The sequence below is a fragment of the Triticum dicoccoides genome, chromosome 4A, assembly GCF_002162155.2.
Source record: "Triticum dicoccoides isolate Atlit2015 ecotype Zavitan chromosome 4A, WEW_v2.0, whole genome shotgun sequence".
In the NCBI taxonomy this organism is placed as follows: domain Eukaryota; kingdom Viridiplantae; phylum Streptophyta; class Magnoliopsida; order Poales; family Poaceae; genus Triticum; species Triticum dicoccoides.
In genome coordinates this window covers 607185919-607206480 of record NC_041386.1, presented here as the reverse complement: position 1 = coordinate 607206480, position 20562 = coordinate 607185919, and the positions used below count along the sequence as shown (strand labels likewise).

General features: G+C 48.8%; 1 protein-coding gene and 1 long non-coding RNA gene across 2 annotated transcripts; one reads left to right on the top strand and one right to left on the bottom strand.

Moving 5' to 3' along the window:
• Positions 1–17671: 17671 nt before the first annotated feature.
• On the bottom strand, positions 17672–19731 carry LOC119287278. The gene is made up of 2 exons (XM_037566797.1): positions 19198–19731; positions 17672–17949 (listed from the first exon to the last, which is right to left on the bottom strand). Exons 1-2 carry the CDS (start codon positions 19466–19468, stop codon positions 17897–17899), a joined length of 324 nt encoding a protein of 107 aa, XP_037422694.1. The 5' UTR covers positions 19469–19731; the 3' UTR covers positions 17672–17896.
• On the top strand, positions 17817–18826 carry LOC119287279. Its single transcript, XR_005140803.1, has 3 exons — positions 17817–17935; positions 18511–18574; positions 18649–18826. It is a non-coding gene; the product is annotated as an uncharacterized LOC119287279 (long non-coding RNA).
• Positions 19732–20562: the final 831 nt, after the last annotated feature.

The following is a 20562-nucleotide window of genomic DNA, read 5'->3' as shown; positions in this document are numbered from 1 at the left end:
GACGACGACATAGGAGCGTGATACTGATGGTGGCCGACTTCTGGGACGTGGAAACACGTGGTGCAGGCTTGAGGGCTTGTGCGGCTTCGACAGACTATTGCGTAGGGTTGACTCAAGACGGTGCACATGAGAGTTTGGAGTCGACAGGGCGCGGGAGGGTGGCACGTACAACCACCATGGAGTCATGTTGAAGGTGGAGCTAGAGTCTGACGGATGACTGCACTCTGTGCTGATGGAGGGGCTACAATGTAAGTTAACGGAGTGTCGAAGCCTATTTCAGCGGGATAGCAAGAGACACGTGGTTTCAGACTGGGTACCAGTGGTCTGATGGAGACGTGATACTCGGCATCGGTCGGTGATGATCGATGGTTCTCTGCAGTGGGAGTTGAGATAGTGGGGGCTAGCTACCCGGGAGACTCGACCAGGACAGCAGAGGCTCGACGCGGTGATAGCGGCGAGGCGTGCGGTAAGCACGGGACACAGCGATAGGCCAAGGCACTGGTGGTCAGACATGTGATAAGACAAATTGTGCAGGGGTGCTGAAGCAGTGTTGACGAGTACCGGATTCAAGTTGGTGACTGGGTCTATCGGTGCCGGAAGATGAACATGAGTTGACCATGGAGAATCTGTGAAAGTGACGAAAAGTCTGAAATTGTCAAAATTGAAGAGAGTACATGGCCGTATATTCTGTGGTGTTTGGTGCACATGCAAAGTGCGGGTGACAAGTACAGAAAGAGGTTGAGTGCTATAGCTGTGGGACATGTCAGAGACTACCCGGGGAAAAGGGTGAGACAACTGTGAATTTGACTCAAAGTGACACAGGGCGACGGTGAAATTCCTTCAAGTTTCAGACAGACGGTCATGAAAGAGCGGTGATGTTGAGTTTAGGTAACTCTTATATGTGACACCCAATATGTGAGTTGTTCATTTTCACGCAGATTAATGATCAGTGTGTGATGGCGTTGAGCAGATACTCCGGAAGTTGGGAGCACAAAGTAGAGTAACGAGAAACTTAATTTTTGCTCGAGTGTTGACTGTGATGAAGACGAGAAGGAAGTACAGTTGCAGGTGGAGTCACATGAAATCTGAGAGTAGCAGCGGTGCTCATGGCGTATGATGTAGCCAATAGTACTAACTCAATTACTGAAGCTCGGTCTGCTATACAGAAGAAGGAAAACTTGGACCAATGTACTTCGATGCAACACCTTTAATTGGTTCTATGTTGCTCCAGGTTCCTCCACCCAAGCCAGAAGTGAAACCAAATTTTAGGACTCCACCAAAAAAGCTCTGACCCATTCTGAAGAAAGAAAAAATATGCAAGTTTCTTTAGTACGTAGTTATAGAGTCCAAAGGTTACATGCATGGCCTTTATTTTCTTATATTTTTTTAGTCAGCTATTAGTTACGTGAGCAATCTGAGTCTAGCTAGGATCCAACGTGATCAACGGTGCCGGTTATTTAATTAGTTAAAACCCGGCTTAGTTTAAATAGGAGATACAGTCCGTGTGAGTAAAGCTAGCTTGTACGTCGGTTTGGCCTGCTTATATAACGGGCATGTTCCGGCCGTGTACGAGGTCAGTTTTTTGGGGTTATCGTGAGATTTGTTTCGGTTGTGAGTTTCAATAAACAGAAAACGTCCCATGTCGGGGGACATCCAATATTGTCTTTGTTCCTGATCCATGTGGATTTTGTTGCTGATGTGCGTGGAGTTGATCTAGTCTACTCAACGCTAGTTTTTGATCTTACGGTCTTGCATCTTTGCTCGACCGGAATTTCTTGTGTTGCGGCCAGTATCGTGGAAGATCGGACCAACCAGCGACTCGTCGTCTAGTCGAGTTTTATCAAGTGGTATTCAGAGCTAAGGTTATTCATGGTACTGTGTTGATCAAGATGTCAACCTCGGTCAACAAGGGTGATGAGGTTGCTGCTGATTCTGAGGAAATAGTACGTCCAGTGTATGCGGATGATATTCCGCAAAATATTCGAGATGGTTTTGACCACATTGCAACTACATCAAGCAATGTCATGATGCGCTCGGTAAAAGGATAGATGTCCTGATCACTCGGTTTGATTGTTTGGCGGACATCATCAATATGCCGGCGACGAATTTTGCCCCACCACAGACTGCTCCGGCGGCTCCACTGCATTATGCACCACCTGCTCGCGACGGACATGCCGGCGTGCATGATCGCCATTTGGCGGCACAACCTCATGCTGGAGATGATGGTGTTGATGACGGCGTTGACCAGGTGGGGTACGCGTCACGACCACGACACTATGAGCCTCGTCCTGAAACTTCTGTTCGTGGCGGAGTGCATGACCGAGTTGGTCAAGCTGTGCGTGTGCCTGTGGATGATGAAATTGGGCGCATAAAAATTTCAATCCCTTTGTTCTCCGGCAAGTGTGAACCAGAAGGCTATTTAGAGTGGGAGATGCGTGTGGATCAAATTTTTGATGCTCATCATTATAGCGAGGAGAAGAAAGTTCAACTTGCTGGCATTGAGTTTATCGGTTACGCGCTAATATGGTGGAATCAAATTTGTCGTTCAAGACATCGCCCGACGACTTGGCGAGGGACGAAAGAGTTCATGAGGCGACGTTTTGTTTCTGAACACTATAAAAGAGATATGTACAACAAGTTGCAGTGGCTCTCTCAAGGTAATATGAGTGTGCATGAATATTACAAGGAGATGGAATTGCTTATGATACGTACAGGGACAACGGAGGATCCAGAGGCGACCATGGCACGTTTCTTTAACGGGCTGAATATCGAGGTGCAAGATCGTGTTGAGATGGTGGTCTACTACAACATACAAGATCTTGTGCACCAAGCTGTGCGTGCGGAACAACAGATTAAGCGACGCCAAGTCAACACAGTTTCCGGTACCACTTTGAACACATGGCGTCGCTCGCAGCATAAGAGTGAGGATGTCGTTCCTAGCTCCAGGACGACAACATCAAATCGTTCTCATGGTTCCGTGCAAAAGGATGCTTCAAAATTAGGACTGTCGAGGGTTGATTCTAATGTGCAGTCGATCGGACGCACTAGTGACATAGCGTGTTTCAAGTGTGGTGGAAGGGGACATATGAAGCGTGAATGTCCTAATGAGAAAAGAGTGTTGCTCACAAGAGATGGATATGCATCCGCTAGTGATGAAGAGACAGTTTCTGACAATTCTAGTGAAAAATCCGAGGATGCTAAAAATGTGGTTGCGAGTTTTGAAGCTGCCGAATCATATCCATCATTGATGGTGCAGCGAGTGCAAGGGAATCACATTGAGGATAAAGGACAGCGTTGGAATATTTTTCAAACTCAATGCAAAATCAACAAAACCAATTGTAAGTTGATCATAGATGGAGGAAGCTACACTAATGCGGTAAGCAAGGACTTGGTGGATGCTTTAGCTTTGCCTACTTGGAAGCACCCACAACCGCATTGTGTCGAATGGTTATATCAGTCGGGCAAACTGAAAGTTACTCACAAGGTGCGTGTCAATTTTTTTGTTGGCGATTATACCGATACAATAATCTGTGATGTTCTACCAATGGATGCATGCCAGTTATTATTGGGGAGGCCATGGCAATATGATCATCGTGCTATGCATGAAGAAAGGTCTAACACTTATTCTTTTTGGGACTCTGAAAGGCGACATGTGTTACAGCCGATGTTCGCTAGTGCTATCAAAAACGATGTTTGTAAGGTCCCAAAAGCTACCACGAAACCGAGGACGGCTTCGCTCCAAGAGGGAGGGGATAATGTAGCCAATAGTGCTAACTCAATTACTGAAGCTCAGTCTGCTATATGGAAGAAGGAGAACTTGGACCAATGTACTTCGATGCAACACCTTTTAATTGGTTCTATGTTGCTCCAGGTTCCTCCACCCCAGCCAGAAGTGAAACCAAATGTAGGACTCCACCAAAAAGGCTCTGATCCATTCTGAAGAAAGAAGAAATATGCAAGTTTCTTTAGTACTCCCTCTGTAAACTAATATAAGGGCGTTTAGATAACTAAAGTAGTAATCTAAACGCTCTTATATTACTTTACGGAGGGAGTACGTAGTTGTAGAGTCCAAAAGTTACATGCATGGCCTTTATTTTCTTATGTTTTTTTAGTCAGCTATTAGTTACGTGAGCAATCTGAGTCTAGCTAGATCCAACGTGATCAACGGTGCCGGTTATGGGCGCGAGCCCTCTGGGAGGCGGCAGTGGATCGTTTCGCGCTGCCATCGCTCCAACCCTCTCTCTGGCGACAAGAGGGCAACATGGCGGATTGGCTTTCAGGCCTCGGAGGGTCACCGCCGCATGCGAAGCGTGCAAGATCGATCGCTCTGTTGGTGGCCTGGGCCATCTGGCTCGAGCGAAATCATAGAGTTTTCATAGATATTGACAGATCGGTGCGACAAACCCTTAATCTTCTTAGCGAGGAGCTGCTTGTTTGGCAGCTAGCCGGCGGGAGACAGCTCATGTCGCGAGAGTAGTCTGGTTTCTGCCTTTCCCTTTTATTTCCTTTTATTTTTATTTTTCTTTTGCGAGCTCGCTCGTGTTTGTACAGTTGGCGCTCTTCCGCCGTTTTCCTCTCATAATGCAATCGCAGCTCACCTGCGTTTCGTCAAAAAAAAAAAACGATGCTGGTTATTTAATTAGTTAAAACCCGGCTTAGTTTAAATAGGAGATAGAGTCCGTGTGAGTAAAGCTAGCTTGTACGTCGGTTTGGCCTGCTTATATAACGGGCACGTTCCGGCCGTGTACGAGGTCAGTTTTTTGGGGTTATCGTGAGATTTGTTTCAGTTGTGAGTTTCAATAAACAGAAAAACGTCCCATGTCGGGGGACACCCAATATTGTCTTTGTTGCTGATCCGTGTGGATTTTGTTGCTGCTGCGCGTGGAGTTGATCTAGTCTACTCAACGCTAGTTTTTGATCTTACGGTCTTGCATCTTTGCTCGACCGGAATTTCTTGTGCTGCGGCCAGTATGGTGGAAGATCGGACCAACCAGCGACTCGTCGTCTAGTCGAGTCTTATCAGCGTATCTCAAGTTCAATGTACATGGAGGTTCGACGCATGGATGAATCCAAGGTGGTGGAGAATATTCGTCAAGGTGGAGTTTGTCAGAATTGTGTCGAATATAATTGTACAAGGTAGGTTACAGTTGGACTTGGTTTTGGACTGTGTGTAGACAGGATAGGAGTTATGTCCTAATAGGACACCTGTATCCTAAGCCTCTCATATATATCGGGGGTAGACACACGATGTAACCTATGCCAACATAATAGCACAGGCATGCGGGGGAGCCGGCGGTGTGTGCCGGCGCCCGGGCAGCCGGGGTGCGGTATTGTGACGGTGTCATGGGGAGGAGCGCCCGTAGTCAGGCCTTGGGGATGTAGCCATATCGGTGAACCTCGTTAACAAATTTCGGTGTCGTGCTTGTGTGATTGTTTGGTCCTCGGTAGATCGACGAAGCGTTTCGGGTTAATTCTAACACCCACGCTAGTTAGTTTCTAGTGCCAAACAATCAAACATGATGAGTGCCTTCCACGTACGTGGATCGACCAGCATGAAAGTTGATTACATCCAAGTCATACTCGTGCATGCTTATGATCTTGGCTTTATATGTTCCATCCACACGTACCACATTAGCCATGCATGCATGTCGAATAATGCACACTTGTGGACTAAATACAGGAGATGTATCAAATCAACCGGACAATGAGCAAGCTAGCACATAAGTTTAGTGGATCACACATGCATGCATATGGAGGTTAATTGGCACATTTGACTTCTGATTGACCAACGACATGACCGCGCGTCATGTGGATTAGAGCCCAGCTCCTATGTATTTTCTCTCAAGTCTTTCGATTCTTGAGGGCATTTTTTTGAAAAGAAGGATGATCCCTAGCCTCTGCATTTGGAGATGCATGCGGCCATTTGATTGATTATTCTTGAGGACCTTACAAAGTAGTATATCAATATGTCTGAATCCACTATTTTGGCAACATCTGTCGCTACTCCAATCCATATGATGAAGGGGTGCAAGCTGGACCAAATACCCAGACCTCAAACCTAAGCCTAAAATTTAAAGCCGGAGGCCCCGGCCGAGCCACATATCGGGTCCGGGGCACAAACCGGTCCGATGCACTCACATGTGTCATCGCCGCCATCTTCCAACTGGTCCATCTTCAGAGCAGATTGAGGTGCCAATCTTGGCAGGTGCCTCCGCCATCGACGCCACCATGACGCCAAATAATGACCTCCACCTACGCGAGTCCATCTCCAACCAACAGACGCATATCCATACTAGGATAGGGCCGCACCACCGCCGTCGCCCATCACCCACAAGCGCCACCTAGCCCAAGGTTCCCAAAGCGGCGCCTTCAAGAAGGGAATGACGCCGTGAGCGTCGTCGCCGCCCAACAAAGTTAGGGCTTTCGCCCGGGAGACCTAGGGGAAGGGGAAGTGAGGGGATCAGTCCATATCGACGCCTCCAAGGAGGGGAACGGCGCCCTCAGGCGTCACCGTTGACGCGGCCGACCATGGCCGACCAGGAATTTCGCCCGAACTAGATCCCCGCCACCAACAGCGCCTCCTGTACACAACCGGCGACCCAAGGAAGCGCGGCCAGAGGAGGCAGGCCGCACGCTGAACAGGGGTGGAGGGGAGGCCCTAGATCGCGCGCACCGGTCACCGCAGAAACCGCCGCCGGCCGCCAACGACCACCGGATCCCGCCGCCCACGCGATAGGGACGCCAGATCCACCGCCCGCACGGCTGCTAGCCAGCCGTGCCTTGCCAATGGAGCCGCCGCTCCAGATCCGGAGTTCCCCAAGCAGAGGCCGGTGGCTGCCTCAGGCAGGGCGAGGAAGGGAAGCGGAGGAGGGGCGGCTAGGGAGGAGGAGGGAGGAGGAGGAGGGGTAGCTACGGTTGGGAGGAAGGAGGAGAAGGGGCGGCTGGGAGGGAGGGAGGAGGAGGGGCGGGTAGGGTTGAGAGGAAGGAGGATGAGGGGCGGCTAGGGTTGGGAGCAATCAAGCAGGCATGCATACATGCAAGTGACAGATGGAGAGCAATCAAGCACACAAGGGGTGCCCATAGCTTTTGTGTTGTATACTTCGCCACAGTTGGCAAAACATTGACGTTTATCATGGCATGATGCCACTATCCTAGATTCATCCTCAGCAAAATGTATTTCAACGGTTTATCAATAACCATTTCAACTGTGCGGTTCTTTCATTCCCAAGCTATGGTGTGTTTAGATCACCACACTAAACGCTCTTATAATTTTTTACAGAGTACTCCAGAGTCTGGATTTCTCCCTTTTGAAAAAAAATGCTTTGCTCTGTAACTCTATGGTTTCATTAATGTCTGGGTTTGGGTCCTTTCATGAAACAGGACAAGAGCTCATTAACTTAAAAGGTGAGTGCACAATCTAAAATGGCATCATTGATGCATCAATTGCTTAAAGGATAACCAATACAGCTAACTGTCATGATTACAAAAATAAGAAGCCCTGATCAAATTTGTCTTTCATGTGTGCTATTGGTTGGCTCCGAATTTTTTGGTCAGATAAGTACATCTCACATTCAGAAGATTATAAATATGAAATGTCGCCACCGTTCCAATTACTTTGGCGCCACGCAGCGCCAACTGGCACCTGCTAATCATAATTTACGCAACTCCGTCGACGAAGACGACACACCACTCTAGCTCTAGCTCGTACGATCACACATTTTTAATCTTCCATGCTTAATTCTTCCTTCCTGTTCCTGTCAGGACATGCATGTAGCAATTTGATTAGTTAGGTGCTAGTTAATCAAGATTACATCAGCACAAAGCTAGCTAGACGACAGATTAATCGATCTAGCTCCTTCTCTCAAAGATGCAAAGTTGCATTGTGCTACCGTGCTTTGCTTCTGCCCATACATACAAGACTAAAAAACACTGAAATCCAAAGGAAAATTAGGGAGTTGTATGCTGCGTTCGGGAAGGATGAATCGCTTCCGAAAAGGAGTCTATTGATTCTCTCCCAATTGGTTGGATCGTAGGGGTGATGATTTACTTCACGGGCAAGGTCTCTGATTCAAGTCCAGGATGGCCCAGCTGCGCCAGGAAAAAGAATAAAAGAAGCATCCGACTCTTTCATGCATACTCCACTTGGCTCGGGGGGATATAGCTCAGTTGGTAGAGCTCCGCTCTTGCAATTGGGTCGTTGCGATTTTAATTTATTTTCTGAATAATGAATGCAGATGGGTACACAAATACATACAAAGAGAGCTAGCGCTAGCAGCTGCACGCCTTGTTGTTTTGTGCTCCACATTGCAAATTGATGTCACCACTGACGGCAGATGCATTATTACTATTCATTTACTATACTTAATTACCTGGTGATGAGGAGGACGATGATGATGTTCTTGTCGGGTTAATTAGCACGATCTACTTGCATATTTTCGATCTGTACTAGCTAGCTACATTTCAGTTTTGATTCGTATAGTTAGACAATAGAATCAAATTAAGGCATCAATCATCTCATCCAATGACAAGCTTGCAAGTGTATATGTGTGGTTTGGATGTTTGTGGTAACTAAACTACTGGTGCAATCTTCATCTGCCTGATAATCCGAAGAATGGTCTCCCCGACTTAGATTATAAAGCAACGACCAACCGATACAACGAGCTTACTAGGGTCGCAGCACAAACGAGCCCAAAAGAAAAAGGAAAGAAAGGAAAAAAGAAACAAATGTCGGCGCCGGCAGCTCAACTAAGCGAAGATGGCCGACACCCGCTGCACCCTCCGGAGAAGTACCACCACCCGCCAAGCACTCCAAAGCCTCGCATACCAACACCTTCATGAAGGAATGCAACGACGACGCAGGTGCCGCTCGGACAAGTCCTAGGGTTTCCCCCGTTACATGGATGGCAGTGGGGAAGGGGTATCACGGATGCCCCTCAGAAGGGTCCGGCAACGCCCACGGGCGCAGCCGCACTACTAGGGAAAAGGCTAGCAGCAACGCAGGTTCTAGGTATATCAGTAGCGTGGGGACCGGCGCTACTAATAAGGCGCTACAGCTAACCCGTAGTAGTAGCGCGTGCGCACCTGCGCTACTGCTATACAAGTGTAGCAGCAGCACGCTTGGTGGAAGCTCGCTACTGCTAATAGCTCTAGCGCGCTTTGCCTGGACGCGCTACTGCTACTGTCGCGCTGCTGCTAACTTTTCTTCACTCGCTATTGCTAATTTTCGTAGTTTTTTATTTTTTCTGCATATTTGTTTTGTATTTGAATAGGCTTTATACAATAATCTTTAGCATATGATACACATACAAATGTAATCATAGCATATACATACAAATAGTCTCATCAAATCATGTCATCATCATAATCATCATCCAACACAGTGGTCTCTCGTCATCATCTCGAAAATAGCGATACAAATCTCGATTACTTGCAACTACATCGTCATCCATCTAAATAATGATATACGCGAGAAGAGCTATGACTTTGCATGAACCTAAACTAACTACTTGCTGTCGCTCGGAAACCGGAAACCGGTACACCTGGGCCTGACATTCCGGCCACTCGTCGTATACTCCTGGCGTAGCACTTCTTCGCCATCGATGATCTATACACCTGCACCGTCACATGAGTCGACGATATACAACATATATAGTTGAGCAACAGAAAGAGACATACTTGGGCAAAATAGAAGCAACACATCATAAGCATAAATAAAAAAGTTCATCGTACCCAAAATGCCCTAACTAGAGTGATCTTCGCTAGTTGAGGAGGACGGTTTAATTACATCACAAATAAAGTTTCGTCGTTCATAATTCAAAGTTTCGTCATACAGATAGTATGGACTAAACGGGCACATTGTCATATATCGACAATCACTCCATGTCGTGCCATCCATCCAAGTGAGGGAGATAGTCCCCGAGCTTAGTGAAAGGCTTCAGGTCAAGACGCTGAGGGGCTACGCATGTTCGGACATTTTCCTGCGACATTTGTCCTGCTTCGTAGAACATCCCTGTTTTTCCGACAACCTCCTTCATGATGATTTGGGCAAGTTCGCGCTGGATATGATAGAACTCAGCTCGAAGTCGATGATCCTCGATATCTCGTTAGTTCTTTGCCCATTGCAGAATATGGGCATCGCTGGATGTAGGTGACATGCGAAGGTTCTGGTGACCCCGTCTGTACTCCAGCATCTGGTGTAGGACACAAAATCCATCATTAAGAGAATCACTCGGTTGCTGGATACAACAGAAGTCAGTCTTATGGCCGAAGGCGGGCCTGCCGTCCTTTTTTTCTTGTCCTTGACCTCTCCACCCCGTGCGCCGTAGTAAAACATAGCACTGTCGAGAACAGACTTGATGTTGGTGTAATCCTTTTTGTTAATGCTCTTCGACGAGTCCAAGTAAAGAGCGTGGGAGTATCAGGGGTAGAGGATGATGAGGACGGCGCGCCCGCCACTGCGCAAAATAAGTACAGCTCAAATTAATTAGCTTCCATCGTGGAAATGAATAATTGAAATAAAAGGAAGGATATCCGCGCGGATGACTTACATGGGATGATAAGGCACGAGAATCGCCTCCTTGTCCTTATTGGCGAGCATGAAATTGATGATGTATTCCATCGCGTATTCACAGTGCTTTGTGCAGACTCCCAAGAAGGCCTCGTGCATAAAGTACGGGTCAGCGACACATATATGAGGTATCTGCTCAACCCCGATGAGCTAGTTCATGTGCAAAGCATAAAGGCGGACAAACGCAAAATCCAGCTTCTTCAAGTGAAACATGTCGAAGATGTAATTGAATCGAAGGAAGAACTTCTCCGTGGGGAATGTGTCGACGTACGACAATCCCCGCGACACGTTAACCACGAAGAGTGGGTATCCTGGATTTTTTGAGGTGATGAGGCCTTTCTCTATCCGTAGCACATCGTGATGAAGTCTCCTTAAATCTCTGAATCTGGCCCCTAGCGCTGCTTCAGGTAGGATTGGTTGACCGGGGATATGCCATTTTGCCACACCGGGGATATCTATACGGTCTTGAACCCGAGGCTGCTGAGGCGGCTGGATCATAGAAGCAGTTTTTTTGCCTTTCCTCTGTCTTTTCCTAGACTTCTTTACTACCGGAAGGTTCAAACCCTAAGTAGGCGCCAGTATTGACATACTCTTGAGTGTCATCCTCATCCTCATCCTCATCTATGGCAACGTCAACAGCGACGACTAATGGAGTAGGCGAGGTGTAGATGTTCATGCCTAACTGCGTGCTCGTGGGTGTGCTCCCAGCCGCCTCCAGACAAAGCAGACTCTTTGGCCACAACAGGACCCACCCATTGCAACAATCACCAAGCCGCCGCGGGGTCTCGTCGTCATCCCCCACTAGCACCGGAGGAGCTAAATTCTCGTGGCCCCGTTTGACAGTGGCCACGGAAACCTTGAAGACTTCCGGGGGGATCGGCCGGCTGTGGAACAATGGTTCCTTCGGCTCCATTATCGTCGCCTTCCCCACGTCGACCTTCTGGACGCTGATGGTGTACAATATGGTGCACGAGGTTTCGTCAACCTGCAAAGAAAAGTCTGTGACGTGAGACATCCGAAAGGCAACGAAAACGAGAGATTATACATTTATTGAAGGGGGACGGTGTGACATATACCGTGAGGGCGTTGAGCTCAGCCAAAGACGTAGCACCGCCGACCACGTCCAGTGCCGGAGCAGGTGCGGAAGCCGGTGCGGGAGCAGGTGCAGGAGCTAGTGTCCGAGCAGGTGCAGCTGCAGGTGCTGGTGCAAAGCTAGTCGAGCTGCTCCTGGGGAAGTCAGCAAGGGGAAAGTCCGCTACATTTTTTCTGGATTTTGCCTGCTCCAATTGAAAATGGCCAGAACCAAGGTAGTACATATATCTACAAGCACCTGTTTTGCGGCAGCTACCGCCGTTGCGACTGTCTCAGATGATTTCTTTTCAACCGCAATCTCAACCTTCTTGTCGATGTTTTCTTCAATTAACCTCCGTCTTTCCTTTCTCTCCTCTGTGGTCTCACAGTAGTACTTCTTCCACGTGGCGCCGTCTCTGACACCGTGCACGCGTTCATCCGACAATCGAGTGTCCACCGGGAGTCCTTTTATTATGTTCAATGCCCGGCTGAATGGAGTGTCCCACTTGGGCCTCGCCAACGCCTCAGACGATGAGTTGCTTTCGGCCGCAATCCTGTGCTGCTCTCTGTGCAAAAGGCACAAGGATCGTTTACAACTATGACTAATGTGCAGTCGAATTGATCAGAAACTAAAATTACCGGCAGTCTAATGAACTCCCTCAAGACCGTGTTCTTCTCGAAAACCTTCTTCACTGGGTCCCAACGGTACCGGGCCCTAAGGACGTCACGTTCCTGTGGGACGGTGAACTCCGCCAAGGGGTCTGGGATGCCCAGACTCGCGGCTTCCGTGTCCTCCTTGGCCCATATGGACCTCTTCCCGCCGTAAACACGGCTTCCGAGGTGGTGGCACCCAATGTTCTTCTGTTGAAGCCCCTTCATGTACCCTGAGTTTTTTTTGGCAACTTCGGCCTCGCAAGGCTCCTTGAATATTTCAATGTGCTATGCCGTGATTGTCGGCTTATCCTTTACAATCTCAGAATAGGGTTCCTTTTCGTTGACGATCTGACATTTCACCCTTGCTTTCCAGGCGGCCAATGCGTCGCTAAACTTGCTCATGGCGTGTTTGTTTATCTTCTTCACTGTCGGGTCCTTATCTGGATATTCATAATCCTTTTCATTCCGGTCCAGGAACAAGAATATCTGGTGCAGCTTCTTTAGGAGGGAGGGCCTCATATTATCTATCTTGTTTAGTTTCTCGTTGTTGATGGTGGCGGTTGTCCGTATGATGCAGCCAATTTGATTGCCGTAGCACGCGCTCGCTTCCTCGGGCGCGTTTGGCTCAAAATTGCCGTCGTCCACCTCCGTGACCACGAGTCTAGTAGTCCTGAGCTTGTTAGGAAGTCGTCGCCTCTTTGCTTTCGGTTCTATATCGGCTTCGCTCCCCGAGGCAGCGCCGGTCTCAGTCTTAGCGCCGGTCTCGATGCTGGTCTGAGTCTCAGCGCAGGTCTCAGTCTCAGCGTCGGTCTTAGTCTCAGTACCGGTCTGCGTGTCGGTCTCAGTCCCCGATGCGACCGGTGGGCCCAGCAACAATATCGGTTGATCGTCGGCAAGGCTCAAAAATTCGTCTGCCGCCAGGTAGATGTCGTCGCAATCACCAGAACCCTGTCCTTCATCGTTGCTAGCCATGTTTCCTACTATTAAATCTATTCAATTAATTCTAGACCTAATAAAATGAATAATGACATAAAAAATGCCTATGCTTTGCAGGAACGTTGACTCCTTCCCGGTGTGGCAAATCCCGGGCACTCGATATGTCCTAGTTTGTAGCACAAGTCATGCCAAATTCATGGAAAATTTCGGCATAACTTTTGCTAAAAAGTGGACAAATCGAGAACCTGAAATTTGCCGAAACGAAAATGAATCAACATTACGGCAAAACATAGGCCACTCAGCTTCATTCCCTGGAAACAACAAAGCCACTTGGGCACAATCGAACCACTTCAATGAAAAGATATAACATGAGCAAACACTATTGAGGAATTTGCATATAACATGGCCACTTTAATGAAAGATATAATCAACAATAATGGAATATGCAAATGAACATCAATGACATATATCATATAACAGCAATCTTATTTTTTGTTTACATAGCAACAATTAGTTTAACCAAGTTTTTGAAAAGAAAACAATTCTGTTTTTTGTTTATAGCTAAATGCCATAGCTACTATTTTTTATTTATAGCTAAATACTTTTGTTTTTTGTCTAAAGCTAAAAGTGTAGGAACTCCATTTTCTCTAACCCTTCTGACCTCACCGAAATTTTCACAGCAAGACCTTAGTACCTACACCCAATTTATTCAAAAATATTCAGGTCCATCGTCCAAATAATTCAAATTTCATTTGAATGAAATTTGGAACCGATTTAGGTCCATAGTCCAAATAATTTTTTATAGCTAAGTGTTTTTTGTTTATAGCCTCTGTTAATTTAAATCTAAATGCTACTATTATTTACATACCCTCTATTAATTTAAAGCTAAATAGAATTACTATTTAGGCATTTTCATAAAAAATTGCCCTAGCTAATTTCCTAAAAAAATTGCTAATCATTTTTCCTAAATGCTAAAAAATGCCTACTGCCCTAAACAAATCTAGGGTTCATAAGAACACCTAGGGTTCATATGAACATCAACACAACATCAACATATATATGAATTGCCCTAGCAGAGAGAGAGAGAGAGGAGGGTAGGGGAGAGAAGTGGCAGAGTCTTACGGTCGGCGGCGAGGTCAGGCTCTGGCTCAGGCAGCGGAGGTCCTGGGCGGGCTCGGGCGGCGGCAGTGAGGTCGAGGGCGGCGGCGGTGAGCTCGAGGGAGGCGACGGTGAGGTCGACGACGGCCTCGGGCGGCGGCTGTGAGGTCGACGGCGGCCTCGGGCGCGCGGTGTGGTCGAAGGCTGCAGGGCTACGACGGCGATGGAGCAGTTGGGGGAGAGGGGGGAGTGGGGGGCGAAGGACTTAGCGAAATTTTGAGCCCGCGCTGCCGGGGGTTAAGTCAAACTAGTAGTAGCGCGTTTTGCCGAAACGCACTATAGCTAAGTTAGCTATAACGTTTTCCAGCGAAACACGCTATAGGCATTCCTTTCTGTTTTATTTTTATTTTTCTTTTCTTTTATTTACATTTTCTTTTTTTCATTTCTCCTTTTTCTATTTATTTCATTTTCGTTTACTTTTCTCCTTATTTTTCTATTTATTTTCTTTTTCATAGCAGTAGCGCTCTACAGCATAAACACGTTACTACAAAGTTTTTAGCAGTAGCGTGCTTCCGGAAGAACCGCTACTACTATTCCTAGCCTACCGGCACCGGCGAGGGAATTATAGTAGTAGCGCTTTTTTGCGCAGACGCGCTACTGCTACTACAATGGTTGTAGCGTGCTTTTGTAACAAGCGCTACTAATAAGTAGCAATAGCGCCGTGTTTTGACCAGCGCTACTGCTATACCTCCGTGTATAAGGTTTTCCCTAGTAGTGCCGCGCCAGTGGCGAACGAGCCGTCAGATATTTCTCCAGCCCCGAAACCACTGCCGCCACCCCAAACAATCGGAAGTGCGCAGCCCAACATGCCGCCCACCAGCCTGTGCCATCATGGACACCGCACCATCGTTGCCATCTCACTGAGGCCACCAACACGAGACCTGGACGTACGGCGAGGAGACACCGGACTCGATGAGAACTGCATTGCAGGCGACAGGAGGGAACCACCTCCACCGCCGCGCGGAGCCGATCAGACATAGCAACAGGGACATGCCAGGCCGCAACTAGCCCGGCCGGACCCCAACAGGTCCGACAGTCCCTGCAACCACGCTGCAGCACGCCGGCCGCCGGAGCCATCACCACCGCAACCATGGCCGCCTAGCCTCACCAGCAGGGAGCAATACCGTTGCACCCCAACCTACAGGCCCACCCCAGCCCAGATGGGACCCGAAAGGCCCAGATATGGGCCGAGCGGGCGCCGCCTCGCAGCCAATGGCCACGCCTCCGCATCGAGAGCACCCGAGGCCCGCAGAGTACCGTCGCCGGCAGAGCAGCACCACCGCCGGGCAAGAGGGAGCCCCGACTCTCCCTCCAGGCGTGCGGGGAAGGGACATCCGCCTCCGTCGGTGCCACCCGGGCACGCCGTAGGCCACTGCCGGCGGCGGCGAATGTGGAAGGAGAGGAGGGGGTCGATACGGGGAGGAGGGCAAGGGCGCTCCACCGCGTCGGGGGGCGACGGGAGCGCAGGGGGAGGGGGAGGAGGAGGGGGAGAGAGAGGCGGGCCGGGGGACACGCGCGCCGGCGGCCGGCAGCGGCGGAAGGGGGCGAGGGAGGCCGGCGGCGGCAGGGGGGAACCCTACCTGATAATTACGTAATTAATCATATCGATTGGCACATCTCAATAGTTAACGATATAACGTAGATAAGTCTACCTGTCTACACTTAGCACACACGCCAGCTGCACATCAACCAATTTCAAGATGCACATAACTATGGATAGAGATAATATAGTACAATATCTTGACAAATAGGCACAAATCTCGTGTAATGGAGGGGTTGCGTTTGTTAGCCATAATCTTGATGCAAGTTTGTTGGTTGACTGCTTAGTTAGTAGGGAAGGATTGAGTCACACGTATGCATGGATAAGTTGTTGGTGGCCGAGTCATGGATGCATGCATGTAGTACCTTAGCTAGTGCGTGACTTGCGGTGTGGCTGGGTTGTGCGTGCGTGTGTGGCTTTTGGGGTGTGTGTGTAAGCACCGTATATAAATCCCCCGCCTGGGTACTCTTGTAGGCTGAGCCGAGTGTAAGCCATGTAGCCATTGTAAAGAAAAAAAGATTGGGGTGTTTGAGCGCCCGTGGCGGCGTTCGTGCGCCGTTCAGAAAATCTCTCGTGTCCACTGTTCTTCTTCTTCCACCTCCATTCGAGTGAGAGGAGAGGTAGCTAGAGGGCTGCGGTTCCAACAATTGGTATTATGAGCTGGTTCATCTTGGATGTCGTCCCCTTGCCGGAGGCGTGCCGGCGGTGGCGGCGTTCGCCGGCGGCTGCACGGTGAAGCTCCGGGCCGTGTGTCGGTCTATGGAGGTGCGCGGCGTGGTGAGGAGGCCGCGGTGGCTGCGGCGGCACGGTGAGGAGGCCTCGGAGGCGCTGCGTGGTGGCGCGGTGGCGCAGCACGGCGTGGCGGCGTGGAGGCACTGCATGGCTGCATGGAGGCCGCGGCGGCGAGCCGGGCGCCCGATGCGTGTTATGGGTGCACACTGGATGCGTCGGGCGCGTCGGGACCACGGTCGCGCGTACTAGCGTGCGGTTGACATTGGGAGGAGGTGTATGTCGCTGTTGTGTTCGAGTCTGTGCTCGAGTTCGGCAGCATCCTTCCGGCGTTTGTCGCTGTCGGCTGCCATGGCGGACGCGGAGGCGGCATGCGGTGAGCGTTTGGTGCAGTCGGGCTCGTCGGGCGTGTCGGATGCGCGCGGGACGTGCGGGACGCACTGGTGCGGTCGGGCTCGTCGGGCGCGTCGGGTGCGCGCGGGACATGCGGGACGCAGAGGGACGCCAGGCGTGTGTCGCCGGCGGAGAAGGAGCTCGGTGTATGTCGCCGGGGTCGTGACGGCGCACGGTGCGACCGGCGTCGGTGCGCCAAGTCAGGTCTGTGGCGGTGCGACCGGCGTCATTGCGCCAGGTCGGATCCGCGGGCTGGGTCACGGTCATGACGACGACAACGAAGCGAGCTACATCAACTCCGTCGACGGCGGGCTCACGACACGTCGCAGCGGGCGCGGAGGCGCGTGATGACGTTAAGCGAAGGCGTTCAAGACGATGGTCGACGGCAAGGCGTGTCAAGATTAGGAGGGGAATTATTAGCCATAATCTTGATGCAAGTTTGTTGGTTGACTGCCTAGTTAGTAGGGAAGGATTGAATCACACGCATGCATGGATAAGTTGTTAGTGGCCGAGTCATGGATGCATGCATGTAGTACGGGTCGGGCTCTCCTGCTGGGTTCCCAGCACGCACTATCGTGCAGGGCGAACCAGAGGACAGCACGTGTCCTGGTGGACCCCACCACTTAAACAACCCAGCATATCTCTCTGATTGCAATTAGGTTCTAGAAAATCAGCGAAACCACATCTTTCTCTCCCGCGTAACAACAGATTGCCGCCAAAATCTCTTTCGTGGCTTCATCCTTTGTCCTACCAATCTATTTCCATTGTTACCCACTCCGGATGGGAGGAGAATAGATCAAGATTGACAGAAAATTGTCCTCTCCGTGGATCAACATCTACGGTGTTCTTCAGCATGGATGGAGCTCCTGGCACTTCGTCGTCTGTAGGTATGTTCTTGCTCCTGCAATGCAATGTACAGATTATTAACACTCTTGATCATACGAAGGTGATAAGATTAAAAGAAACAAACAAATAAAGAGTTGAATGTATGACATGTAAATTAGTCCTTCAGAAATAGCTCCCCATACTTCATCTTACTTAGCCCTTCGAAATTGCATTATAATTGTGTTACTGATGATCACTCCTACGATGTTGTGCACATTATGCATGAGAGTACCACCTAAGTTTGTGCTAAATTTTCTTGCATGAGATTTCTCCTTTGACTTATTCTCTTTTTTGATAACTCTAATAATAGAGATTACTGTATCAAAGAAAAAAAATCAATATTTTGCTAATGCTATTGTGACTACCATGTGTTGTTTTGCAACACATTTTGTACCATCTTTAAGAGCTTTTCATGTTATGCTAAAACCAGGACTGAATATCGTGTGATTTTTTACTCTGTGTGTTGTCCATCAACTAATTAGTATATGATGAATTTTATTAGTTAATCGCTAGAAATTAAAATGAACATGCACATGTCATTCACTTGTATTGACTTTTGGATCAACATTGTATCTAGAGTTTCCAAATGTTATCGAACTCGGGATGGCCAACATCTAAAAAATGACCAGCTGCCAATTGAGGTATTGATCACTTACATGTCATATTCCTAATTCAAGTTTATATCTCACAAGAAATTATTTCTTTGTTCTTCCAGGTCTTGGGTAGCCAATCAAGTCGCATACAAGATAAACCCTTTTAAATAGCTCTATATAAACTTTGTATCTCAGGATTGCTCTACAAAACAGTTACCTTGCGATGTAATAATTTATCTTGCCATTCCTTCTGATGTTAGATGCACAATGGTTTATGCTCAATAAAGATATATACATGAATATGAATTAGTTGTTGGTTATTCCTTTTGATATGTTAGATGTGTAACTGTGGTTTAGTTTTCCAATTAAATGTGATCTTCGGCACTACATTTACTTAAAAGCGTTTTTATCAATTTGTGATTTCCCCCCAGTACAATGCTATTGAAAAGCAGAGAAGCAGAGAAAAATGGATAGCTCTCATACTTCAAAGTTTACTTAAAAGCGTTTTCATCAATTTGTGATTTCCCCCCAGTACAATGCTATTGAAAAGCAGAGAAGTAGAGAAAAATGGATAGCTCTCATGCTTCAAAGTTTAGTACGAGAGCTAGTTAGCTACCAGACAGAGGTAGATACTAGTACAGAGGTAGATGAACTAATGAATCTTCACGCACCTTTTCCTGTTGAGTCTGCATCAAGCTCGCTCCTTCTAGTGCGACTGCGCGGCATCTCGGCCATCGGCTGACGGTGCAGCAGTTCCACCATGGCACCATCTCCCACGGAGCGGGCTGGACAGAACCTTGGCATGGCCTTGGGTGCGCCGGAGACGGGCACCACTAGCCGTGATGGCTCCCATCTTGCCGCCGGCCAAGGACACGGTCGGGTGTACCACAGCGCCTCTGAGGTGAGCAGAGCTAACCACGACGGATCCCATCTTTCCTCCATCTAAGACCACGGCCCCAGCAGCTCAGCGTGCCGAAGGCGCGCGACGCTAGCTAGTGGCGACGACTCCCGTCTCACCGCCTTCCAAACCCACCCCACGGCTCCCGGCGGCGAAGCGCGCCGGAGACTGATGGCGCTACCCGCGACAGCTCTAGTTCACTAAGCGCGTCAGAGACGGGCGGGGCTAGCAGCGAAATCTCTGGTCTTGCCGCTGGCCACAGCCCGGACGCCGGATTTCACCAAGCCATAATCCTCTCTTGCAGTGGAATCAGTGGCTGTGGAATAGAGGGAGCGGCAGCAGTAGTGTGCTGGGATAAGGCTTCAATAAATTAAAAAAAATAAAAACGTATTATTGAGTGGTGGGGTTCACCAGAACACGTGCTGGCCTCTGGTTCGCCCTGCACGATAGTGCATGCTGGGAACCCAGCAGGAGAGCCCGACCCCATGTAGTACCTTAGCTAGTGCGTGACTTGCGGTGTGGCTGGGTTGTGCGTGCGTGTGTGGCTTTTGGGGTGTGTGTGTGTGTGCGCACCGTATATAAATCCCCCGCATGGGTACTCTTGTAGGTTGAGCCGAGTGTAAGCCATGTAGCCATTGTAAAGAAGAAAAAATTGGGATGTTTGAGTGCCCGTGGCGGCGTTCGTGCGCCGGCCGAAAAATCTCTCGTGTCCACTGTTCTTCTTTTTCCACCCCCGTTCGAGTGAGAGGAGAGGTAACTAGAGGGCTGCGGTTACAACAACGTTAGCATGCAGAACATCAGAATGAGCAAGAGTAACAAACAATAGTACTCCTTCCTTTCTTCCAATCTCAAAACAAATCTTCTCTATAAACCGACAGGAGGTCCTCTTATTCTATTATAAGAAGAAAATAATTTGCCACCAACACCATGATTCGTTTATGGTTATGGATATGAGAAAAAAAGTGCAGGACAGGCTGAATAGCTACTCGTAGGTTGACAAGCAATGTTAGTCATATCAAGGAAAAATAAACTTAGAAAACACTTACGATGGTAGCTTTGCATAATGTTTGTATGTACTTCATGAATCGTATTTTCAATTAGTTATATTCAAAATATATATTCCTATCACCAATACCAA